Source organism: Muntiacus reevesi, chromosome 1 (genome assembly GCF_963930625.1).
Source record: "Muntiacus reevesi chromosome 1, mMunRee1.1, whole genome shotgun sequence".
In the NCBI taxonomy this organism is placed as follows: Eukaryota; Metazoa; Chordata; class Mammalia; order Artiodactyla; family Cervidae; genus Muntiacus; species Muntiacus reevesi.
The window spans coordinates 197055256-197082010 of record NC_089249.1 but is presented as its reverse complement, the minus strand read 5'-3'; the positions used below and the strand labels follow the sequence as shown (position 1 = coordinate 197082010).

The window sequence follows — 26755 nt, the reverse complement described above, 5'->3', positions numbered from 1 at the left end:
AAAACCACATGATCATTTCAATAGATGCAGAAAAGGCCTTCAACAAAATTCAGCACCCATTTATGATTAAAATTCTTCAAAAAATGGGCATAGAAGGAACCTACCTCAACAAAGTAAAGGCCATATATGATAAGCCTACAGCAAAAATTATTCTCAATGGTGAAAAACTGAAAGTATTCCTCCTAAGATCAGGAACAAGACAAGGGTGTCCACTTTCACCACTATCATGCAACATAGTTTTGGAAATCCTGGCTACATCAATCAGAGAAGAAAAAGAAATAAAAGGAACCCAGATCGGAAAAAAAGTAAAGGTCTCACTGTTTGCAGATGAGATGATACTGTACATAGAAAACCCTAAAGATAGTATCAGAAAATTACTAGAGCTAATCAGTGAATTTAGCAAAGTTGCAGGATACAAAATCAATACACAGAAATTACTTGCTTTTCTATATACTAACAGTGAAAAATCAGAAAGAGAAATTAAGGAGTCAATCCCATTTACCACTGCAACAAAAGGAATAAAACATCTAGGAATAAACTTACCGAAGGAGACAAAAGAACTGTACACAGAAAATTATAAGACACTGATGAAAGAAATCAAAGATGACATAAAAAGATGGAGAGATATTCCATGCTCCTGGGTAGGAAGAATCAATATTGTGAAAATGACTATATTACCAAACTCAATCTACAAATTCAATGTGATCCCTATCAAATTACCAATGGCATTTTCCACAGAACAAGAACAAAAAATTTCACAATTCGTATGGAAACACAAAAGACCCCGAATAACCAAAGCAGTCTTGAGAAAGAAGAATGGAGCTGGAGGAAATCAGCCTTCCTGACTTCAGGTTATACTGCAAAGCTACAGTCATCAAGACAATATGGTACTGGCACAAAAATAGAAACATAGACCAATGGAACAAGACAGAAAGCCCAGAAATAAACCCATGCCCCTATGGGTAACTTATTTTTGACAAAGAAAGCAAGAATATACAGTGGGGAAAAACAGCCTCTTCAATAAATGGTTCTGGGAAAACTGGACAGCTATATGTAAAAGAATGAAATTAGAACACTTTATAACACCATACACAAAGATAAACTCAAAATGTGATTAAAGACCTAAATTTAAGACCATAAACTATAAAACTTAGAGGAAAACAAAGGCAGAACACTCAATGACATAAATCAAAGCAAGATACTCTATGACCCACCTAAAGTAATGGAAATAAAAACAAAACTAACAAGTGGAACCTGACTAAACTTAAAAGCTTTTGCACAGCAAAGGAAACTATAAGCAAGATGAAAAGACAACCCTCAGAATGGGAGAAAATAATAGCAAATGAAACAATTGACAAAGGATTAATTTCCAAAATATACAAGCAGCTCATACAACTCAATACCAGAAAAACAACCAACCCAATCAAAAAGTGGGGAAAAGACCTAAACAGACATTTCTCCAAAGAAGACATACAGATGGCTAACAAACACATGAAAAGATGCTCAACATCTCTCATTATTAGAGAAATCAAAACTACAATGAGATATCACCTCACACTGGTCAGAACGGCCATCATCAAAAAGTCTACAAACAATAAATGCTGGAGAGGGTGTGGAGAAAAGGGAATGCTCTTGCACTGTTGGTGGGAATGTAAATTGATACAGCCACTACTGGAAGACAGTATGGAGATTCCTGAAAAAAACTAGGAATAAAACCACCACATGACCCAGCAATCCCACTCCAAGGCATACACCCTAAGGAAACCAAAATTGAAAAAGACACATGTATCCCATTGTTCATTGCAGCACTATTTACAATAGATAGAACATGGAAGCAACCAAATGTCCATCGACAGATGAATGGATAAAGAAGTTGTGGTACATATACACAATGGAATATTACCCAGTCATAAAAAGAAACACATTTGAGTTAGTTCTGATGAGGTGGATGAACCCAGAACTTATTATACAGAGTGAAGTGAGTCAGAAAGAGAAAGTTAAATATCGTATTCTAACACATATATATGGAATCTAGAAAAATGGTACTGAAGAATTTATTTACAGGGCAGCAATGAAGAAACAGACATAGAAAATACACTTATAGACTTGGGGAGAGGTGGGGAGAGGGTGAGATGTATGGAGAGAATAACATGAAAACTTATATTACCATATGTAAAACAGACAGCCAACGGGAATTTGCTGTATGTCTCAAGAAATTCAAACAGGGGCTCCATATAAACCTAGAGGGGTGGGATGAGGAGGGAGATGGGAGGGAGTTTCAAAAGGGAGGGGACATATGCATACCTATGGCTGATTCATGTTGAGGTTTGACAGAAAACAACAAAATTCTGTAAAACAATTATCCTTCAATTAAAAAATAAATAAATTTCTTTAAAAGGTAAATATCAAGTTCAAATTCACTGGAGAGGAATTAAATTTTTTTCTTAATTTCTAAGGGGATCTGTTTATTCTGGAATAGTTTCATCTTACAGTCCCTGGGTGGTGGAATATCAGGGAATGAACACACATATACTAAGGGTCCCCATTTGAGAACGTATCTTTCTCCTCTCTCCAGCCTGCAAGAGGAAGACCCCATCACAGGGACTTGAGTCTCTTGTGTTATTAAGAAGCCACATTCTCTGTGCGTCGGTCTCTGTCATCCACCTATAGAAGAGGTAAACACTCTCGGACCGGCCATGCCTCTTGAAGCAACAGGGTCAGCATAGACCTTGGAATTCCTACAAGCCTTTGGGGTGTGAGCCTGGGGAAACTGATGAGGATGACCCTGAAGAACTGCCTGTTCAGAAGAAAGATCTGACTTGGTGGGTTTCAACTGTTTTTTTTTCCCCTCCCCAGAGGACTGGCAGAGACACCAGAGAAGAAAAGCCCGGTCTGAAGAAGGAACCAGGCCCCCAAACCCACTCATCTTCCTGGAAGCAACTTAGAAACCCATCCGATGAGTTCTGACAATAAAGCTCTCTAACGCCCCACGTCCTGATTTTTGGCCAGATGTGGACAGTTTGTCCTTTGTCAAGGAGTTCAGATTCTGGGTTTAGATTCTGACTGGCTGTGTGAGTTCACATGTCTGAGTCTTGGGAAGGGGTGAGTGCGGGCTAAGTCGCTTCAGTCGTGTCCGACTCTTTGCAACCCTATAGACTGTAGCCTGCCAGGCTCCTCTGTCCATGGGATTTTTCCAGGCCAGAATACTGGAGAATTTTCTCCTCCAGGGGATCTTCCCAACCTAGGGATCAAACCCGCATCTCCTGCACGGGCAGGCGGGTTCTTTACTTGCTGAGCTATTAGGGAAGTCCCAATAGCTGTGATTTTTTTATGAATTCCATCTTCTGGGATAGATGAGTCTGCTGTTGTCGTAAGATGTGAGACAGCAGCAGCTTGAAAGAAAATAGAACCTTCTTCCTCTCTCATCCAATAGTCCGTGTATGGACAAACCAAAGCTGATATGGCACACACACAGTATCGGTTCCTGAAAGGGTATCAGTACAGGTAGAGAGTGGGCAGGGGACATCTCCTGGCATACAGAGGGAGCGACCATGAGGGCAGGAAGAAGGAAACTTCGTGTCCCCTTCAGGTCCCAGATGCCCAGAGGCACTCCTTTTTTTTTTTTTCCTGTTTCCTCTTTAAAACACCAAATGATAAATTGATCAGAAATATACAGACATTCTCCTCACAAAAGAGCATCTGACAGAGATAAGGCTAAAGCCTTAACAAGTTGCAAGTATTTCTGCTTTTACTATGTAAGTATGGTCAATCCTCTTTATTTGCAGGTTCCATATTTACAAGTTTGTCTGCTCACTGAGGACTTCCCATGTGGCTCAGACTGTAAAGATAAAAATATGCCTGGAAAAGGTAATGGCAACGCACTCCAGTATTCTTGCCCAGGAAATCCCGTGGACAGAGGAGCCTGGTGGCCTACATTCCATAGGGCTGCAAAGAGTCAGACATGACTGAGTGACTAACCCCCAGAATTAATGTACCTGGCATTTCTATAGCCATCTCTGGAAATGGGTGGAACAAGCAGTGGAAAAAGTTTAACAACCCAACATGCATGTCTGCGGCTTGCTGAAGGTCCAACAAGGTGCCTCCTGGCTTCAGCTGTGAACCTGTGTCTTTGGGAGGTCTATTTAGTGCTATGTTTTCTTCATTTTTGTTGGTAGTTTCACTGTTGAAAACGGCCCCCAAGTGTAGTGCTTAAGTGCTGACTAGCGGTCTTGAGTTCAAGAAAGCTATGAGGTGCCTTAGGAAAAATATACATGTGCAAAATAAGCTTCATTCAGGCATGACTTACATTGCCACTGGCCATGAGCTCAATGCTAGTAAATCATCTGTGTCTATTAAGGTGTTGTCAAACATAAATACACATGATACAAGTATGTACAGATCAGTGGATAAAAATATTGTGACCAGGGAGGTCCAGTGGTTAACAATCCGCCTTGCAATGCAGGGGACATGGGTTTGATCCCTGGTCAGGGAACTAAGATCCCACATGCTGCTGAGCAACTAAGAGCCCACATGCCACAACCACTGAGCCCACACACGCTGAAGCCTGTATGCCACAATTAGGGAGTGTATGTGCCACAACAAAAGAGCCTTCATGACACAAGGAAGATCTAGCACACCATGACTAAAACCCAATGCAGCTAAATAAATAAATTTTATTTTAACTTTTCTTATTTTTTTAAAAAATATTTTTATTTAGCTGCACTGGGTCTTACTTAGGTGAGGCATGTAGAATCTTAGTTCCCCAACCATGGGCTTGAACTTGGGCCCCCTGCATTTCGAGCGAATTTTAGCCACTGGACCACCAGGAAAGTCCCTGTCAGTAAATATTTTTATTTAAAAATGTTGTGACCAGGGAAGGGGGATTAATACGGTGGAATAGGAGGATGGAGAGCTCACCGTCCCCCACAGACACATCAAAAACACACCTACACATGGGAACAATTCTCCCAGGAATCAGACAGGAAGAAGAAAACAGACACCCAGGTACAAAAAGCCCAGAGGGTCCCAGTGGTTTCACGCAGCATGAATTTATTACAAGTCTGTGTACTGTTATGAGGAGTAAATTTTATGGTTTGTAAGTCATAACTCAAAAAATTTGGGGGGTGGGCGGTTGGGAATCACTAGTGGGGCTAGAAGAGTATGTTCTAAGAACAACTTCTAGTTCACCAGTCCAGGAGGCTCCATCACCTCTCCAGTAGTTGATGGCGGTGGTGGTTGTTCAGTCACTCAGTCATGTCTGACTCTCTGTGACCCCATCAACTACAGCACACCAGGCTTCTCTGTCCTTCACTATCTCCTGGAGCTTGCTCAAACTCGTGCCCATTGAATCAGTGATGCCATGCAACCATCTCATCCTCTGTCACCTGCTTCTCCTCCTGCCCTCAATCTTTCCCAGCATGAGGGTCTTTTCCAATGAGTTGGCTCTTCACATCAGGTTGCCAAGGTATTGGAGCTTCAGCTTCAGCTTCAGCATCAGCCCTTCCAATGAATATTCAGGGTTGATATCCTTTAGGACTGACTGATTTGAGCTGACAGTGGAACCACACCATCTCTGCTGTGGACCAGGAAAACTACTTCTGCCCAAGAGATCGCTGGGTCAGGAGACTTCTGGTCCAGGCAAGAAGCTGATGCCCCTGCTGCTGGCCCCAGAAGCACCCAGTTTCTACTGGGAACATGACATGGGTCATGTCCAAATCAGTCCTGATTAGTGGAACCCAAGTTATGTCCAGAACCCTCTCCACGTGAGATTCTGGGGGATACAGTTTTTAGCTTCCTAGCTTCCACCTGTTGGAATGGGGTTGGGATTCATCACCTTCCAGGCCAGTAGTGGCTGTTCAAGTGGCTTTCCCCACATAGCGTGAGTTCATTTCTGCATATCAGTCATTTGTTTTTATGGCTGAGTCACATTCCATCATCTGGCTGTATCACAAATATCCCTACATGAATCTTCTTTGGACACATGTCCAAACACTTTGCCCATTTTTAAACTGAATTGTCTTTTTATTGTTGGCTCACAAGAGTTCTTTGTACATTCCGATCACAAGTCCTTCATGTTGTTTTAATGATGATAGTTTTATGTTTCGATTTTGGCAAGACAAAGCTTCCTTTGTTATTTTATTCTTGCACTTTACTATCTATGTAGACCTTCTGTTTTACTTTATTTGTGGCGGTGCTGGGTCTTCGTTGCTGCCTGGGCGTTTCGCTAGTTGCAGTGCGCTGGCTTCTCACTGCAGTGGTCTCTTCCACTGCAGATCAAGGGTCCTGGAGCACACAGCCTTCAGTAGTTGCAGCTCCCAGGCTCAGATCCAAAGGACAGGCTTAAAAGCTGTGGCGCACAGGCTCATTTGCTCTGCGGCACATGGGATCTTCCTGGACCAGGGATCAAACCTGTGTCTCCTGCATTGGCAGGTGGACTCTTCACCACTGAGCCACCAGGGAAGCCCTCTATGTAAACTTTAGAACAACCTAAGTTCCGTAAAACTTTCTGTGGAGATTTTGATTCAAATTGCTTGTTTATACTGACTAATCTATAGAAGAGTTTAACTTTTACAATGTAGATCCAGCCTTCTCATTCATTAATGTCTTTTTCAATTTACTCATATCTTTTCTTTGGAAAACCTTAGTAAATTCTGGGAGGCCACGTTCCAAGGCTTGTGGAATCTTAGGTCCCTGACCAGGCATTGAACTTGTGCCCCCTGAAGTGAAAGCACAGAGTCCTAACCATTGGACCACCAGGGAGTTCCCTAAACTTTAATGATTTTATCTATTAACTACTTCATATAGTGTCCGGTCAACTTAACTCTAGTTTATAGCCTGTGTTTCCATTGTGGATGTGGTTTCTCCCTTTTTCTAGATGGTTGATGTTAATATATGGGAAAGCTGGGGGAGGCGATCTGTGTTGATAATATATCTAGATACTTCACTGCCAGTGTATTTCTCAAAACATATAGGCCATTTTTTTTATGCTAAACATATCTTTGTCAATATTTTTTTACTTTCTTTTCAATACTTACCCCTCATCAAAGAAATATAGCTGTCTATATTGTCAAAAAAATGTTCAAACTCAGTAAAGAAATATATGTATTTTCTCAACAGTTCTCAGTCTGGCCTCACTGCTCTCTTAATAGTTGTTCTTCCAACTAATAAAAATAAATGGAAAAAAAAATAGTTGTTCTCTGAGAAATGAAAAGCTACTAAGTTTAAAAAGGCATTTTTAAAACTTACTTTTAAATTAGTGATAAATGTAAAATATACTATTTTATGTTAATTTATCATTTTAACCATTTAAAAATATAGAGTCCAATGGGGTTAAGTGCATTGAGTTGTACATGTTGCAAAACTGAAAATCTGTACACTTTAAACAACTCCCCACACACCCTCTCTCCCCTCTCTCCTAGCAACCACCATTCTACTTCCTGTCTCTATGAAGCCCACTCATTTCAGTACCTAATATGAGTGGAATATTTATCTTTTTGTAATTTGATGATATCACTGAGCATAAGATCCTCCATGTGTTCATCCATATTGTAGCCTGTTAGAATTTCTCTCCTTTTGAAGACTGCATAACATTCCATTGGGCCACATTTTGTTTTTCCATTCATCTGTCAGAGAGTGGGTCACTTTGGGCTACTGTGATTAATGCTGCTGTGTGTGAATGTGGGTGTGTAAATCTCTCTTCTAGTCCCTGCTTTCAATTCTCTCGGTTCCATACCCAGAAATAAGATTGCTGGGTCATATGGTAATTCTATGTTTAATTTTTTGAGGAATTAGAGAGGCTTTTTTTTTTTTTTTTTTTTTAGAGAGGCTTTTAAATGATTTCTCAGTTCATCAATCTCAACAGCATTCAACAATATTTGACAAGGTAGCTGCACACACACGGGAGACTCCAGGACATGCCTGGTTGGTAAATGAATTCACGAGCCCCCTGGGCATAGGTCCTTGACCTTTTGGGGGCCCTGGGTCCTGCTATTGCTATTCTGCTTTTTGAAACCTTCTGCTTCCTTGGCCCCCATGACATCACACCTTCTGCGTCTGCCTCCTCCATCATCTCCCTCCTTCATCTCATTTCTCTTTTTCAGGCTCCCTTGTGAATGCTTTCTCTGAAAGCCAACCATGAATGCTGAGCACTGACTCTGGAATCCTTTTCAGCTGTCAGACTTGAACCTAAGACCAGGTTCTCCCTGGTCAGCTCCTCCCTGGGATGGGGATGGGGAGCTTCCCAGGTGGTGCTAGTGAAAAGAACCTGCCTGCCAATGCAGGAGACATAAAGAGATGCAGGTTTGACCCCTGCGTCGGGAAGATCCCTTGGAGGAGGAGGTGACAACCCACTAAGTATTCTTGCCTGGGAAATCCCATGCATGAGGAGCCTGGTGGGCTACGGTCCATGGGGTCTCAAAGAGTTGGACTGAAGTGACTTAGCAGCAGCCTCCCTGGGGACTGTCACCTTGGGAACCATGGGCTGCAAAGGCACAGGGTGAAGGGGCTTCTTGGGTGGACCTCTGCCCCACCCTCCAAGACTGGCCTCTGCACAGGCGCAGGAGGCTGTGCTTCCAGGAGGGATTCAGGCTGTGGAATCCACAGTGACGTTACAGGAGCTGGCCACAGGCAGGAATGTTCTGGACATTCATGCTGGAGACTGTTGCTCCCCCAGTGACTACAGCAGGAAACAGCAGGTGGGGAGGTGACCAAAACAGATAAAAAGAAACTGCAGACAAGAGTAGGCACTGCCCTCCTGATGACAGACTAGGTGAAAATGCCTGCTGAGTGGAAGGCAGAGATTTCAGCCTCTACCAGGGATGAAACGCTGCATGTGGGTGGGGGATGGGCACAGAAATACCAGAAAACAATTCTTTACTAACACGGCCAGCAGGACCTCATGTGATCTGGCCCTTTTGTCTCTTTTCTTCGTTCCCCACCATCCACTTCTTCTCCCCCAGTCCCAACAGCCTACAACACGTTGCTCTCTTCTCAGATGCTTCTCCCTCCCTTCTCTGCCTGGTCCACTCCTATCCACTGTTCAGAGAGGCCTTTCATGACCACCCTGTGACTAGAGGGGAGCCCTGTGCCTTCCCCACCTTCCACTTGGCTGCAACTGTGTCTCTGAGAATACGTCTGCCCAGGCCCTGCAGACCAGGTGCCCCACAGACAGGTGAGAACAGACTTGTCAAAGTACCCTGGAAGCCATGTCCTCGCCCAGGACAGAGTTCAGTGAAGGAGAGACCCCACCCACCAGACATGAAAGCTAGTCAGGGGCTCCTTACGCCCAGACTGTGGTTGGCAGGGCTCCCAGAGAGGCTAGTGTGAGGGGTGGGGGTCCCTCAAAAATGACCCTCAATCAGTGGGGTCCTTGGGGGTCCAGTCAGAACTTTAGTTTTGGAGAGGAGGTCACTGTCCCTCTGCCTGGATATTGGACTGGGAGTATGTGTGTGTGTGTAGGGGGGTGGTCACCCATTGTCAGAGGCACCTGACCCTGGTGGGGAGGGGTCTAGAGGAGGAACACTAGGACTGAGTTGCCTACTTGCTGGTGGGTCTGCTGCTGTCCTCTGCTCTCTCGTGCATCTGTCTGTCCACCCGTCCCTGCATCCTTTCTCCACCAGCAAGCCCTGGTCTTTCTCACTCTCTCTCATGGCTCTCCCCCAACCCCCATCTCATTCTTCCTCCACTTTCTCTGCCTGCATTGAGACAGGCTGGGACTTGGGACACTTCACTGCTGTGCCCGCCCCTGGACAAACATCTCCTCCAGTGAGAAAACACAAACTATAAGGGACTAAAAACAACTGTGTGCATAAGCAAGGGGGGCAAATTATGAATAAGACACAAAAAGACAAAAACCCCAAACAGCACCACCCAAGACACCTCTCCTGCCCAACCCCGGACCCATCCCGTATAAGGAACCAGTTCAGCTCCCCGCTCTCAGAGCAAGGACGGACATTTGTCACTTGTTTTCTCTCTGTCCTGCTACAGCAGGGACCCCAGTGAAGCCTTACCTCAATTTCCCTCTGGTCTCATCAGTTTCTACTGATTAAAGAGACCAAGAACCCTGGGTAGCCACACCATCGGTGCCACACCCCGCCTCTGTGCCCCCTTGCCTTTTCTCGCCTACCTGAGGTCTCTGACCTGCCCACAGGCTACCGCTACTGGACCACGAAGCGGGATGGCGAGGAGAACCTGCGGCACGAGCCCACCTGCGTCAGAGAGGCGTCCATCACCGAGCACGACACGGTCTTGGGCAAGGCCATCAAGTAGGCCAACTATATCGGCTCAGCTCCAAGCACTGGCACGACGGCCACCGGCTCACCTACGTCGAGTACTACGGGGAGCGCCTCCTGGCTTCCTCAGGAACCAGCGTGCCCTGCGCAGCGCCCTCTTCCGGCTCCTGCGCCTGCGCGTCACTCCCCTGGCGCCGCGCCTCCCCTCTTGCGCCTGAGCGCCATGTCTTCCCTCTGGCGGCGTTGGGGGTACCCTCACTCCGTGTCTCTGGTTGGTTTGTCTGAAGCTGCCTGAGTTCACAGGTTCGAATCTCAGCTCCCCCCATCACCCAGGGTGTACTTGCTCAAATTACTTAACCTCACTCATCAACATGTATACCTTAAATGCGTGCGACTTTGTGTGTGAAAAAAAGTAAACTACCCAGGTTCACTGTGCCTCAGTTTACCCATCTGTAAGACGAGGGATATTGACATTTTTACATAAATATATAAAGTAAAATAGCACCTAGCACGAAGATTTTCTACAAGGATTTCATGCATTTATGCGTATCAAATAGCTCCTGGCATACAAGCACTGCATCCACATTAGATAGTCTTAGAGTTGCTGTTACTGTGACTCTTCTCCAATGAGTCCCATTTCCTTAGCCAGGTCATTCTTGACCGCTCTCCCCACCTCCCCACCTCCCCACCCCCGCCACTCCCACACCTTTTAAAATTTTCTGTTCAGCCCTATCGGCCACCTGCTACCATAGTTGTATCATTTGTTTAGTTGGTCAGTTCTATGAGGGTGAGGGGCTGGACTGCCTTCTTCCCTATGGGGCCCCAGGAGTTAGAGCACTGTCTCCTCAGGTATCCGTTCAATGAATAAATGCCTAATTTTCAGATTGAGACACACGGTAAGAGACTTCAATGGGCTTGTCCAGTCAACATAATAAAGTATGCATAGAGTACACAGTGATCCAGAGAAAACTGAAGCATGAAAGCGGGTGGACCAGCCAGGGTTGGGGGTTTGAAATTTTAACATGGTGACCAAGGAGATGAGGCAGAAATTTCAACAGAGATTTAAAAGCGGTTGGGAGGGAGCTGTGTCTTTCTGGGGAAGGTGTAGGCAGAGGTTATGGGCCTAGGGTAGGAACGTGGCTGGCCAATTGGAGGAAGAGACGAGGCCTGTTTGGCTGGAGCAAACTGAGAGCGTGGGTAGAGAGGAAGGTGAGGGCAGGAAGCGAGGACGCCGTCTTGTGGGCTGCGGGATGGGGAGGACTTGGGGCTTTTAGCTGGAGGGAGCCCAGGAGGAGGGCGGGAGGCACGGAACCAGATCTGACTCAGGAGCTCACAGGCGCCCTCTGGTGGCTGCAGAGAGAACAGTTGGTTAGAGATCTGAAAGGTAGATAGATAAACCTATAGGTTCCAACCTATGTCATAGGACGTGCAGAAGCAGAAAACGCGAGAAGCAACATATGAAGACATATGGCTGAGAGTTTTCCGGGACCCCACCAAATGCTACTCAGTATGTTTTTTTAAAAATCAGAACTCAAAACAGAATGTTAATGTGAAACTTCAGAACAAGATAAATATTCAAAAACATAAGCTGATTAGTTTATGTGGGAAAACAAGCATGCAAAGACATTGGAGTGATTTCTTGAATACTGATGGGGAGGTGGGGTGGGAATGTGAGGCTTCCCTTACCACATATTAAAGAAATGACAAAGCAGAAGTAACTGAAAGCTCAGTGATGGGACATAAATAGATATGCAGAAGAGAGAAGTCAGGGACTGAGAAATACATGCAGGAATTGAGTAATGTATCACTGGGGCCCTAACTCATGGCAAACTGGAAGGTGAGAAAGAAGAAAGGAGGGAGGGAAAAGACCAGGAGAAAGCTTAAAAAAAAAAAAAAATCATCCTAGATAAAATGTTAACAACCCAAAAACCATTCAAAGAAAGGACTTCAGCATGGTGGAAATGTCATAAACAAAACCTACAGACAAGCTGGGGAAACAGAATACATTCCAAAGCCCTACATTACATATTCCATAAGGAGCTCCTAAAAATACACATAGACACATAAGCACACAGACACAAATACCAAGAAACCTGGTAGAAAATAGGCAGATCCACCACAAAAACTGTTGAGCACAGATGCTGTCACGCACCTGAACGTGTGCAGTTACCTGTGGCCATGGAAGTAAATGAGGGAAGAGTCTAAATGCCCACCAGCAGGATGAGTTATGTAAATTATGTTGCCTTTACACGGCATGCTAATTTGGAATGAACTCTAAGATATAGTAAGAGAAAAGGATGCATGTATGGTATCACTGGTACAGTTTTGTCTTGTTCATGCACAGATGGCTTTTAAGAGCTGTGCAAGAAAGTGGAGAAGGAAAAGAAGTAAGAATGAGGATCACCACTCACAGCACATGTGTCCCTGGAAACTTTGTACTTGTGCCTGCATCACCAAAATATAAACTTAAAATTTGAGGGATTCCTTAGTGGTCCAGTGGTTAAGACTCCATGCTTCCAATGCATGAAATGTGGGTTCCATCCATGGTTGGGGAACTAAGACCCTACATGCTGTGTGGCTTGGCCAAAAATGGGAAAAAAGATTGGAAAAAATATTTGAAACAATTCAAGGCAAAAGCATTTAAAAGGGATGCAGATGTCATATCAATAGAAGAAACAAATCAAAATATATGAAACTGTTTCCAACTAAAAGACAAAATCTTAAAGGCACCAGAGATGAAAGTCACATGATCCTCAAAAGGGCAGCAAATGACACGAAAGGACTGACTTCTCTACAGAAACAATGGAAGCCAAAAGATGATGGAGCAGCAAGAAGGAGGTGGGGACAGACCATACCTGCCAATTTAGAATTCTATACCTAATGAAAATATCTTCACAGAATAAAGATACAATGAAGGCGTCTACAGATGAACAAAAGCTGAGGGAATTCATCGCTGCAATAAATGAAATGCTAGTGAGATTTTTTCAGGCTTAAGGAAGATGATTCCAGATGGAAATTCAGAAAGCACATCCCAGGAGGTGATTATATGGGTAAATACAAAGAAATACTTACTGCAAGCAATAAAGTTAACACATACCTGACCTTGAGTGTCGGGAATGTGCCTCCTAGCTGTATGGATGCAGGAAGGTCAACTCTTGCAGAATGTTTCTTCACCGGTTGTGGGAATTCTGACAGCAGTGCCTACCCTGTTTGTGGAATCTGTGCAATAACTCTCAGCCCAACACCTGGTTTGTAGCAAACCCTACCGTATTTTTATACACAGTCGTCCTTTACTCTGTGTATGTGTGTGTTGGTGGGGCAAGGGGGTGGGGCGGTGTCTGAGAACCATTCTAGACCCTCTTTCACTCTGTGTCCCTAATTCAGGAGCTCAGATGAGAAACTGGCCCAAAAAGGCCTGCAGAATCCCTGGTAGGAAAGACAGGGCAGGGAGGGCACAGCCTGGATGCTGAAAATGGAAATTCTGGCTACTGATTAGAAAACAGACAAAATTATCTGGAGTACCCTGGTGTGGCCAGCTGTCTCCCCAAGTGGCTGCCAACTGACAGAAGTGATTTTAATCACCTGCTGTGGGCAGAGTGGCTGGAGGGTACTGGCCAATGCTGACCATTCTGGAATGAATCTTCTGTCCCTCTGGTAGGACTGGAGCCCCCAGGGTGGACAAGACTGCTCAGATAGAGCCTGGGAGAGTTGTCTCCTTGGGGTTCACTCAGCTTTGCCACACCAAGTCCAGAGCAAATTCCATGGACAAACTGGATGACAAGCACCCTGGCACCTCACAAAGGATGTCTTTGCCCACATTTTCTGTCTGGTTTTCATCCATCCACTCACCTATTCCCATGATCTATCCACTCACTCATCTACTCACCCACCCATTCATCCATATTTTGAGGTCAGGCTTGCTTTTCAACCCAAAATTTGCTCCCTGCTTTCAAGGAAAGAACACACCATCAAAATCAGGATGGCAGAGTTCACTCTCTGCCACCTTGCACCTCTCAGGTTTCTGGTTGTGCCATCTATATCCTCTGGGATGCCAGCCTTGCTCACACTCCCTGCACCCACTCCTGCTGCCCACCTCGCTTGGCTCCAACCCCCTCTCCTCTTCCCGGTCGTCCACCTGGAAACGCTGAGACAGGGAGAGGAGAGAAGGGTCCCCGTGGGAGTTTGTGCCTCCACTCACCAACGCCACGACAGAGCAAACCAAGCAGACGCACAAAGCCCTACACAGAGCTCTGCGTTCCCGTCTGACTTTATTTCACTTTTTTTTCTATAAAACTCCTCCATAATTTCACAAGTTAACAAAAAGAAAAGTTTGAAACTCAGGACAGAAACAATCCTGTGACTTATTACAAACACGATTCTCCTTTATTCCTTTTATCCAGGAGTTGGTCTCAGGTTGATGAGTGTCCTAGTTCCTAGTGAGACACATTCTTTGTAAAAAAAACAAAACAAAAACAAAAAACCCTTGTGGGTAAGAAAGGTATTCGATACCTTTCGCTTTCAGGCGTCGGTTTACATTTTGTTCAGGAGAGAGCAAAACACGGGGGTTTGCACTGGGGGCAAGGGGGTTAACACTAAACACGCGGCCATCACAAAGTGCCGGCCCTTCCTATGGAAGTGTTCCCCAGAGCCCTGGTGGGCCCAGCTGCCGGGCAGCTGGGGCTGGGGTGGAGGAGCAGCTGGGAATGCCATGGCCAGGGCCCTGGCTGCCTGGCACATCCATCAGGTGGTTGCAGGGCCAGCGCTGAGCCCAGAGTAGGTCCAGAGGACAGCGCAGGGGCCTTCTGGCCAGAGGAGGTAACAGAAATGGGTTGGTGCTTCTGAAGGCCCTGGAAATCAGAGGCAGGGCCAGCTTCTGCTGCTGCTGCTGCTGCTGCTGCTAACGGCAGACCCACGAGCCCAGCCTTCCTCTAGCTGCCTCCGGTGCAGAGCCCAGCTCCTGAACAGAGAGCTGCCCGAGTCACCAAGTCAGGAGCTCCTTGAGAAGGAAAAAGACTAGCGCCCTTGGACTGAGGCTCCCACCCGTGACCCTGGTGGCCTCTGTGCACAGAGGGCCCAGCAGCTGCTGCCCTCAGGCCGGTCCCTTCTGTCCAATGTCTTAGTTTCCAGAGGAGAGGTGCCCCACTTCGGAGTATTGTTGGCCTGCCTGGGGAAATGGGTGGCGGCACAGAGCCTGCCACACAGCCTGCCCTCTTCCTGATACCTCGAGGCAGTGGGGCTGGGAGAGATTCAGAGCAGGTGGCGAGGAGTCATGGCGTTTTCCTCGGAAAGTTCTTGGGCCTCCCCAGGTCCTGGGGTCTCACCAGCAAGGCTGGCTTTTGGGGAAGCCTTGGAGGCGGGGCTCCTGAGGGAGTGTTGGGGGTCTGCCTGACAGACCAAACTGGAGCACTGACAATGCTCAGGGACCACAGGGAAGGGGGGCTTGGCGCACCCCACGTGAGTACTCACAAACCGGGAAGAAAGGGGCCATCCAACGGCGGTGGGGGAGGAGGTGAGCCCAGCTCTGGTCCAGGCCTCCTCTGCTGGAGCCGGTGGGGGCCAGAGGAGCCTGGAGTCGAGGTCTGGGAGAGTAGAGGCTGACAAACAGGCCCCCAGGCCCAGGAGTTTCCCCACAAGGACGTTCCGGCCTGGGTGGGGAGGAGGAGCTGGCTTGGCCCTTGGAGAGTTTCAGGCGTGCAAGGCGCTGGGTCTCTGGCCCTGGACTGGCACAACTCGCAGGGGTGGGAGGGCCTGCTGCCCGCCGGGGCCCAGGCATGAGGGGTTGGCTCTGGCTCTGAGTCCTGACGCTCCGCAAAACACTCCACAAACTATCCCGTCTTATTTGGCAAAAGCTCATGTTTTTTTTTTTTTCAAAGTTTGAAGACTCGGTCAACAGAAGGAAGAGGATCCTATGGAAGGAGGAAGAGGACGAGCCCCGGGCCGGGGGCTGCTTCCGGAGATGGTGGTGCGTAGTGTTCACCGGCCGGGGGAAGGGAGAGGCGTCCTCCTACCCCTGGAGGGGCCAGCTGGCGCTCCGGCTCGGCCTCCAGCCCGACGACAACAAGACCAGTGGAGACATCTTAACCTACAAGTCCCGCCTTACACACCCCCCACCCCCCAGCGTGCACTGCTGCCACGGAAACACACACCTGGAACCCGCTGCGGTACCTAGAGTGCAGACACATATATAACAGGGAGAGGACTATACAGCTCGCGTCCCAGCACAGTGAGAGCCGACACGGAACCGTGTCAGCTCACGGGAGGGTGGGTGGGGCCCGTCCAGGTGCAGCGGGGGCCCTCTGAGGTCCTGGAGCACGGCGGGTGTGTTCTGAACCGTTTGGAGAGACTGGAGGCAGGGCCCCCGCTGCTCAGAGGGCCCGGGCAGTGAAACTGTGCCACATGCCCCACCGTGGAGCCAGGCCCCCAACACAGGGCACGCTTCCTCCCCTTCAGGAGTGAGGCCCGGTGCCACCTCCAGCAAAAGCCGCTTTCCCAGGGGGGCCCAGGTAACAGCCCTGGGTGTCGGGGAGCAGCAGCGCCAGCCTGGCCCCCCTCTGCCCCAGGGCTCCCGATGAGGAAAGTGCAGCTGGCCATGTGGGCCAAGGACAGGGCGGTCACTAAGGCAGTGCTGCGGGCGGGTGAGTCGAGAGAAGGGGGAAGGCGGGGCCCGGATGTGGCCTCCCAGGACCCCAGGGTTGCGGCCCGGCAGCCGGCCCAGGGTCATGTGGCCACGGCCTCCAAGTAGCTCTGCAGCTTGCGCACGGTGGTCTCATCCAGGGAGAAGAGGTCAAAGTCGAAGGTGGTGTTGGTGACATTGAAGTGACCAGTCTCCTCGATCAGGTTCACAATCTGGAAGGAGCGGGCAGGGAGGCTTCATGGGCAGGATGCTGGGCTGGGGTGGCCCCCGCCCCTCACCAGGTCCTCAAAGAAAAGGAGGCAGCTCCTGAGGGCTGCTTAAGGGGGTCCGCAGCCCATGGGCCTGGAGAGCATCCCACCCAAGACTCCTCTGAGACCCAAGCCCTTGGGAGTCTTGGGGCAGGGATCTGTCCATACCTGCTGCAGCACGTTGCGCTCCCGCAGGGCCATCAGTCTCCGGTGCAGCTCCACCAGCTCATCAGTGTAGGCCTGCGGGCAGAGGGGCACTCAGGGGTGACTTGCCCATCCCAACCCGCGCCACACCCAGGCAGCTCCAGGCTGGCGCCCTCCAACACGACAGCCCCATCTTGTCGTAATCCCACCCCACCCCGGGTACTATGTTATTATAGGTGCCCAATCATCCCAGCCCCACCAGGCCGTAGGCCCCCCACCGTCCCGGCCCCACCTGGCCGTAGCCCCCCACCGTCCCGGCCCCACCTGGCCGTAGCCCCCCACCGTCCCGGCCCCACCTGGCCATAGCCCCCCACCGTCCCGGTCCCTACCTTGTCGTAGGTGCCCCTCTTAAGGATCTTCTCTGGCTTGCTGCAGGGCTCTGGGCTCCGGCGGCCTGATGCCTGTGAGGTGAACCCCAGTCTGTGCGAGTGCTGGCCTGTGCCCCCTTCCCCAGCCCCCACTGGGTCCACCTTGTCCTTCCTCTGGCCCTGGACCCGACAGTAAGGGTAGCCCATCCCAGGGAGCAGACTATTACTGGGACCTGAGAGGTGAGCTCACCTTCTACTGTGCCCCCACCCTCAGCCTCAGAGACTTGGCAAATGCCAGGCCCAACCCTCAGCTGGCCTCCAGGAGGTTACCTTGCTGTTGGGTGGAGGTGGCTTTTTGGGCGGAGGGGGCTCCCTGCTAGGCAGGCAGGAGTCTCCGCTATTGTCGCTCTCGCTGTCACTGAAGCTCAACCTGAACGTGGAAATGGCCCCATTAAGCCTTGGCCACCCAGAGCTCCAGGGAGGCAGTCCTGCCCAGCACACCCCCAGTGAAGCTCTGGGATGGACTCAGCCCTTCCCTGGGGACAGGCCAGCACTCAGCATTCCCCCTACAGGTTCGGAGACCCCCTCACCCAGCTCCAGACAGCCACTGCCAACTTAATAGAAAGTCTCTGAGCTGCCGTCAAAGAGCAAGGAACCCAGAGATCAGCATGCTCGCCCTGTGAGGCTCTGAGGTCCCCCTGGGTCTCTGGGGTGCCCCTGGGTCTCTGTGTGCCCCTGGGTCCCTGTGTGTCTCTGAGGTCAGAACTCCAGGTGGGTGGGCTCCACGCTCACTGCTGTATGGGTGGAGGGGCCTGCAGGAGAGACATGGCTCCACCTCAGCCTGACACCCCGGGAGAAAAGGACACAGGGCCCTTTGTGCCCAAGTGGTGACCTCAGGCGCCCATCCCTTCCTGGGGGGCTCCAGTCCGCACCTCCTGGGGGCTGCCCCTTCACAGAGGGAAGGGTGTGGCTGCCTGATGCCCCCAGCCAGCCTGCACCTGACAGCCGCTTCCCTCTGCTCACACCGCCCTCAGTCTGGATGGAAAGAGCTGGTCCATTCCTTTAGCTTTTCCAGAAACCCCTCCCCCACAGCTCAGCAGGCGGTGCAGACGGAGCCCCTCTCCAGCTCCCCTCCTCCCACTGCTTCTGGGTGGCAACGCACAGCACCCTTGGGCAGAGTCCATCAGGTATATGGTCGCTCCTGCCTGCTGCCTCTCTCCTGCTGAGTTGGGCTTTGGCGTAAAGGCAGGGCCAGAATGCTGGCCGCAGCCTTGACCCTCAGGGGCTCCTGCCTCATGTGTCCCGAGGCCAGGCCTGCCCGTTTCCCTGGCTCCAGTCCTCTGCTCTCCCCACCACCTACCTCCCCAGAGGCAGAGTATCAGGGTGAAGCAGACAGTTCATCTCCTCACCTGAGAGGAACTGCTGGTGAGCATGCCCAGGAGTCGCCTTGTCTCTACCAGGCCGCGGCTGGGCACCAGCGTTAGGGTCCATGGGGCCCCTTTCCTGATGGATGCAGTGCCCCAGGCAGCCCCATCCTGCTTTTCACCTGCACCCCTTCAACCCAGCAGTGAGACATCTTCTGACGCTCACTCAGCCCTGGCACTGCCACCTGAGCCCCCATTAGCAGGTGCACGTTCACCAGCCCCTGAGCCCCTTACACCCACTTCCAGCAGGATCCACACTCGGGATCCATACTCAGGATCCACACTTGGAATCCACACTCAGGGTCCATACTAAGGTTCGCACTCAAGAGTCGCCAGCACCACCCAGGCGGGAACCGCTGCCACTAGTCCCGTCTCGGGCGGGTCACCGTCCCCCCTCCCCTGCCCAGGAGGGGCATCCCTCTGAGCGCCATCCCCTGCCGTCCTGCCCAGGGAGCCCAGGCTCCTATAGCAGCCGTTCCCACAGCCTCAGCCCCCAGGACGGCGGCTCTCACGAGCAACACCAGCACAGAACAATGAGCACCTGCTGCTCACTGCCCTGCCTGCTGGGTGAGACCGAGTGACCAGCCCACCTTAAAAAGAGCCCCAGAGGCTAGAAGGGCTTGGCCTCATTGGAAGAAAGGACTGGACCCAGACTAAGCTGCTGACCCTGAGTCTGCCCAGCCCCAAGGCCTGGGCCCAAGGCCAGCACAGACAGCAATCCCTGAGGTGGGCACACTCCCAGGCCCAGGGGTGTCCGGAGGAGGTGTCTCGGCTCACTCCACTTGGGTGGAAGGCCACGTGGCCCTTCCCCAGGCCACAGTTGCTCCCACTTAGGGTCCAAGGACAGTTCTCAGTGTGTCCCAGCCCAGCGCCGGCCACCTGGGGAAGGACCCCTGCCTGGGCCAAGAGCAGAGAAACCAGGCCCCGCTGGCATACGCCTGGGCCCAGGTCAGGCTGTTAGGCACCACCTTGGCCCCCTTCTCAGGTGATGACGGGACTCTTCCCGGAGTGGCTGGCCCTACCTCCACTCCGCAGCCACACTCTCCAGCACTGAGATGAAGGAGGCCCCCAGGCCCCCTCAATGCCCAGGTAGGGCTCCCGAGTGGGCTCTCTCTTCCCCATCCCAGTGCCCCCATGCCCGCTCCTCCCCACTGGCCGGGCACCTGGAATCCCTTCCTGCGTTTGTCTTGCCGGCGGCTTCCTCGCCTGACGAAGAGTCATCCTCATCAGATTCCTCGGACTGCAGGTCCTCCACCATGGAGCGCAGGGGTCCTGGGGAGAGCCGCGAGGGCAAAAGGGAGGAAGAGGGGAAGGGAGGGAAAGTGAGAGAAGGGGGTTCAGGGCCCCACCTGTGCCCAAGAGCCCCCTCCACCCCCAGGGCCACATAGTTTCTTGATGCCAGAACCCCTAAGACGCACCCACACAAACCCACCTTGGAGGTTCCTCTGGCCAGGTGGGGACTGCCGCCCATCTCCAAGCACTGCCCCTGTGGCCACCTCCTCCTTAAGGGACCCCTGGCCCCCGCTGCCCCTACCTTCCTGGCCTTGCTCACAGGCCTCCGGCCCCTGGCCTGAGACAGGCACGCAGGGCCCCTCCATTGCCAAGGCAAGGACAGCCCCCCTCTGCTCTGGGCGCTGGGATCAGAGCTCTGCCTGGAGGCAGCACGAACCAGTCCTGGCCAAGAAGGGCAAGATGGCCCGAGATATGGACCACACACCACCACCCCTGCCTACCCCCCGTGCCCCTACTTGAGCCTGCCCAGCCCCCTGGCAGCCTCCTCAGCAGCTGGCAGCCCCCTCAAAGGCTTCCATCCCACCGTCCTTCCTTTCTCCAGAGACACTCAGTTCCAATCCCCTACAGACGGCATCTTGGTTTATATTCCTGTTACCGAGGCAACAAAGGGACACAAAGCCCTCAATTACCTTGGTCACATGACCCCGCATGGCAGGTTCCCCCTCCCTTCCCCATAGATAAGAACCCTTGGAGAGAGTGTGGGCTCGGAGCACCCCATCCCCCAGCCCCCTCGGGACTGTGTCTTTATGTCAGCCCCCCAGCCCCCCACCTCAATATATTCACCTCCTCCAGCACTCCCCCACCCTCAAAAAGGGCTCCAGGCTGTGGAGGAAATTCTCAGTGTGATCCACCAGAAGTGCTTCCGGTGTGAGGGTGGGCAGGGGTTGACTGGGCCACCTCCCCTCAAGCACCCCAGGAGACCTGCAGGGACCAGGCTGCCAAGGGGGCCTGGGCTGGAGCCCTTGGCTGGCTGGGGGCAGCAGAGGCAAGGACCCTGCATCTGGTAGGACTGGAGAGGAGAGGCCTGGTAAGGGCAGGGCTCAGGTCAGAACAGAGCCCTTTACCACAGACCCAAAGCCCAGCTCAAAGCCCTTCTGTGCAGATGGACAAAGCTGAGGGCCCGGGAGAGGGACAGTCGGCAGCCAGGTGACCCAGGCCAGTTTGGGAGGCCCCATGTGACAAACTGCATCCTAAAAGGAAGCCCTGGGGCAAGTTTAGCACAGGCTGGAGCCACCCTACCCTCAGGTTTCTCCAGTTCTGGAGGCAGCTTGCAGACTCTGGGTGTACATGAGCAAGCCCCCAGCGAGTCAACAGCTTCGGGAAATTCCTTGTGAACCCCTTGCCTCCATAACAGGCCCAGTGCCCTGCTGGCCCCTGGAGAGGTCAGGGAGCCTGTCACCCCCACTGACTCCTTGCCCAGCACACACCTTGGCTGTGGTTCTGAGACGGCTCAAAATCCGAATCTGAACTGGAGTCAGAGCTGGAGCTGGAATTGGATGGGCTCGACTGGGCGGACTTCACCACATGGCAGGGCGGGGGGGGGCAGACAGGAAAAGAGAGAGGACAATAGTCAGCTTTCAGACTGAAGAGAAGAGAAGGAGTGAATGGCCAAGCCCTTGGGTGGCAGAGACAGCCAGGCAGGATGCCCTGATGTGCACTCAACAGGTCGCCAAGGTGCCAGCACCCTCCAGACATGGCCCCACCTCGCCTCCTCTTCAGTCCCAGGACGCAGCTGTTTGCACTCAAAACACAACCCAAGACCTTTCTTGTCTCCCTGAAGGACATTAAATCTCCAGCCCGTGGCTGGTCCTCCTGCCTGCCTGGGCAGGAGGTTCAGGGCCGAGGCAGGGGCTGGACAGCTTGTGTGGCTGCTACGTGTGGGCCCTGCCCGCTCCAGTGGGAGCACAGCTGGAAGGCTGAACAGGAAAGGGGGGTAACCCCTCATCTCCTCACAGCCTGAGGCTGAGTAGTGACAAAAAGCTGTCTCCTTGCCACCGGGTGCCCCTGAGGTGACAATGAGCCTGTGGGTCAGTGACATGGTGGACATGGTGGACTCAGGCGGCCCCTCTGCACCCAGAGCCAGTCACACCCTCTCCACCACCTCCTGAGCCGGCCACCCTGACTCGGCCACCAGGGGGCAGTAAAAGCCCACATGGGGACTCCAGGCCCTAGAGACCAGGGGGTGAGAGACACCTGGGGCCGCGGCGCCTCCAACTCCAGAGGCCCGCATGGGGACGGGACCTCTGAGCATGAGCCAGGAGAGGGCGGTGTCTGCGCTGGGCCCTCGGGAGAGAGAAACCGACAGGCTATAGGGCAGCAGAGTACAAGCTGGGCCTGGGGTGGGGCCAGTCTGGGCTCTGCTGGGCAGAAGGGCAGAGTCCACAGCTCAGAAAGCCCGCTGGCATGGAGTGCCCACGTGCCATCGGGAGCCGTCTGGGGGAGCTGAGCGGCCTGGCACCTGGGGGGGGCCGGGAGGCAGGTGGAGGCGCCAGCAGCATCTCCTTGATCCTGGCTGAATCCCGGGAGAGAAGACCCTCAGGCGGGAGTCCCGGCCCCAGAGACCCAGGAAGGCGCAGGCCTTTCCTCTCAGCAGACCCAGAGAAGGAGTCGCTGCCCAGGGACGGACACTTACTGACTGAAGAGTGAAGGGTCCCCTCCCGTGGGGTCTGCCCCACCTTGCCTCCCAGCGCCACTGCCGACATCCCCCCTGGCCACCTTCAAGCTAGTTCCTGGGGACCCTCTCTGGGAAACCAGCCCGGATGGCCAGTGTCTGCTGAGGCAGGGGGGGAGGGTTGGGGGATGGGAACCGCAGGCCAGCGTGAACCCCGGCCCCAACCACTGAAGCCACACAGCCCTCCTGCACACAGACTCCTGAGTTCTTATTCTGGCTCAGGGTCCCTACGTCTGAGCCTGGCTTTTCACCAACTGACCAAGGCCCCACCTTTAAGCCTCAGCTTCCCCACTGACCGAAGAGCTGCCCTGCTGGCCCTGCTAAGCATACGGAAGTCGGAAGTCGAGGTCGAGGCAGGCTGGGGAGGGTGCAGGCCAGGGCAGGCCAGGCGGACTCCTCAGCCACACACAACCCTTTTCCTTCCGCACGAATACAAGGGACGGGATAGGGAAGGGAGGACCTGGACGTGGCTTCCACCCCAAGAGCCTAATGGTTCCCAAGGGTCAGAGAGCCCTCAAGAGGCTGCTGTGAGCACTGCTGAGGCTCCAGGGCTCAGGCCACACGGGGTGTCCAGAAGGAGAGCAGAGGGCCTACTGTGGTCCCCATACTCTGGGGCCTGTGACTTAAGAGACCCCATGGCCAAGGAGACCACAGAGGAGCAGCCGAAGGAGCTGGGGTCCTGGCCCGACACACAGATGAGGAGCTGTGGTCTCTCTACAAGTTGAGGGGGAGACCTGGGTTCCATGCAGGGTCAGAGCTTTCCAGCAGTGATGCCATCAGCCTCCAGAGCGGGATGGCCTGAAATAGGCAAGGGAGGCTGGGGGGTGGGCTGGATCTGAAGGCCATCTTGCCCTCTTCACTGTGGACATTTGTGTCTCCCCAGGTGTGAGGAGAGACATTCAGACGTGTGAGTCACCATCCAGCAGCCTCTGAGACCCCTGGGATCCTGCTGAGGCCCAGGCCTCAGCTGCAGGATCTCAAACAGCCTGGACTTGTGGTTCACAAGTCTCTCAGCACAGCAGACCTGTCTCTTCAGCCAGGAGAAAACCCCAGGCTTCCTGAGCAATGCCAGCCTTCGGTCTCATGCAGCCAAGGCTAGATACGCCAGTCTTCCACCCAGCCCACCCGAGCAGGCGGAGGGAGCAGCCCACAGGGGCACAGGTGCTCAGGATCACCACAGTAGGATGGACAGGGTGTCAGGTGGACACCCAGGGCCAGAGCCCCTCAGCTTGGGGACAGAGGAAGGAAGGCCTTCAGCTCTTCCCAGCATAGGTGCACCAGCCCTGGGCACAGAAGGCCTCGGTGGAAGCATTCGAGGTGGACGGGAGGGAAGGACACCCTGCCCAGAGCTCCAGTCTGAGCAGACGGAGGAGAAAGATGCCAGATGAGGCACCTGAAGAACCTCCAGCAGACAGGGGGCAGACAGCCCTGGACATCAGAGAGACATTCCAGGGTCCTACACCCTTAAGTTCACTGGCAGACAGTCTCCTGGGTGCAAGAAGCACTGGGTGTACAACATCATCAGCCCCATGTGTGTCCTCATCAATGGGGATGCACTGTTACCCCCAGGCCAAACTGTTACCCCCAGACACTTCCAACAAGGTGCCCCTGGAAGCCACACACTCATAACATCAGTGCTACTGACACAAACCACCTCTGCCTTCATCTCTGGGAACCACTTTCAAAGTCTCAGTGGAGCTCCGAGCAGCAATGTTGGAGGCAAAGCTTCTGCCTTTGAGAGTGAATGAGGATGCCGGAAACCATAAAAGGTCACTAAGGGCTGGGGTTGGTGATATAAGTGAAGGGGTCAATCACTCATCCATCCATCCATCCATCCAACCAACCAACCATCCAACCATCCCTCCATCCAATCAACCAACCATCCAGCCATTATCCATCCAATTATACATTCATTCAACCATCCAACCAACCATATACCCATTCAACCAACCCTCCATCCATCCAACCAACGCTCTATCCATCCAACCAACCATCCAACCATCATCCATCCATCCATTCATTCAACCAACCATACATCCAACTATCATCCATCCAGCCAAGTTCTTCTTCTCTAATTACCAGAAGCCAAATAGCACACAGAGATGACATGGTCCTCCAAGGCCAAAGAGGTCTGCCTAACCAATCAATACCTGGCTCTTGTCTCCTTTGTGGCTCAAGCTGTCTCTGACGGTGACCTTCAGAGCTGTATGAAAATGCTGCCACAGGAGGAACCCAGGGCCTCTGGTTCCCAGATTAGAAAGTGGGATGAAAACACACATGGATACCTCACCACTAGTGACAGAAAGGGGTGTCCTGACCAACTGAGCCTGCGGCACCCTGGGAAGGAATTGACGGTGGGACACAATCACTCACGGGTGAGTTGAGTCCCCACCCATGCAGGGGGCTGTTCGAAGGAGAGCTGTGAACCCAGGTACCCAGTATCATGCTCTACCGGGACCCCGCGTCCCCACAGAGTTCTCACGAGGCGGCTGCATCGCCCCCCAACAGAAGAGGAAACAGGCTTGGCGCAGCATGAAGGCTTGCCCAAACCTCCATGGAGCCAGTGGGAGCCCAGGGCCCTGCATCCCAACCCCCTCGTCACCTTTGAGCAGCTCAGAGCCAGCAGAGAGGACAAGAACAGGTTGGGTAAGAGCAGAGGACCAGGGCAGGGTGGGTGAGGGGAGAAGGGTGGGGAAGGAGCTGCCTCACCTCAGTCTTGAAGGAGGCCTCGTCCTCCGAGTTGGACTCCTCCACTTCTGGGGGCTTTTTGATCTCCCTGGACTCGTTCTCGGCCTTGACCTTCTCCCCTTTGGCGCTGCCCTTGTCCTTGGCCGGCTTTTTGTCTGAGAAGGAGGAAGACGAGGTGCGGGGCGAGGTGCTGGGGGCACTCCTCGACCCCTTGGAGCTGCTCTTCTTCTGCTTTTTGGCGCTGGGTTTCGGTGAGTCGGCAGTGGCCGGCCTCTTGCTGGAAGACTTGGGAGGGGGTGGGGGGGGGGGCCCGCCCTTGGGGGACATGCCCTCCAGTTTGGTCTCCTTCAGGGCCATCTTGGGCTCCTTGAACGCAGCCTTGGGTGGCGGGGCCTTCTCCTCCTTGGGTGGCCGGGCCTCGCCCAGCTTCCGCGCCGCGTCCTTGGCGCTCCGGGCCTGCTCACGCTCCGGCTCCTTGGAGGCGCCCCGGCTCTCTGAGTCCTTGCGCGGCCGCTCCCGGTGCTCCTTGGTCGCCTTGTGGGCCTTGCAGGCCTTGCTGCTCTCCTTGCTGGCGTCCTGCAAGGCCGGGCAGGAGGGGGACACAGTCACGCAGCATCTCAGGGCTGCCCTGCTCCGCCTCCCCCGACCCCGACAAAGTGTAATCCACCTGATTCAGACTCAGCTAGAGAAAATCTTCCATAAAGCTTTGAAAAAGTAAGGCAGCAGGTGAGAGTTTTAAATGGAGCTGTCCCTTAAAGCTGCTAGGAAACGTCAGCAGGTCATGGGCGACTACAGGCTAAGACTCCCCTGAGGGATTCAAGAAGTGTGCACATGAGTCAGATACACACAGGCCAGCCACACTGACCACGCCCCTCAGGCACCTTGGGGAGTCAGAGGCTGCCAGGCACGGGGCTGGGGGCTCCAGCAGGAGGGCCCCTCTCCTGTCCCCACCAGAGCCAGGTGCCTCTCCAGGTGGCCCCCCGACTGGACAGCCTGGCCCCAATGCATAGCAGCACAGGGGCTCTGTGATCTCCCTTGATCTCTACAGTCGCATTT

At 52.5% G+C, this 26755-nt stretch overlaps 1 protein-coding gene across 1 annotated transcript in view; it reads right to left on the bottom strand.

Moving 5' to 3' along the window:
- Positions 1-14590: 14590 nt before the first annotated feature.
- MLLT1 (MLLT1 super elongation complex subunit) overlaps positions 14591-26755 on the bottom strand; it is a 63511-nt gene continuing 51346 nt past the window's right edge. Inside the window, exons 6-12 of the mRNA XM_065917942.1 lie at positions 25721-26275; positions 21768-21855; positions 20211-20319; positions 17954-18053; positions 17645-17716; positions 17280-17351; positions 14591-17075 (exon numbers count right to left, since the gene is read on the bottom strand). Coding sequence (XP_065774014.1) covers positions 16947-17075; positions 17280-17351; positions 17645-17716; positions 17954-18053; positions 20211-20319; positions 21768-21855; positions 25721-26275 — 1125 coding nt within the window. The 3' untranslated portion in view covers positions 14591-16946. The remainder of the gene's footprint in view (positions 17076-17279; positions 17352-17644; positions 17717-17953; positions 18054-20210; positions 20320-21767; positions 21856-25720; positions 26276-26755) is intronic.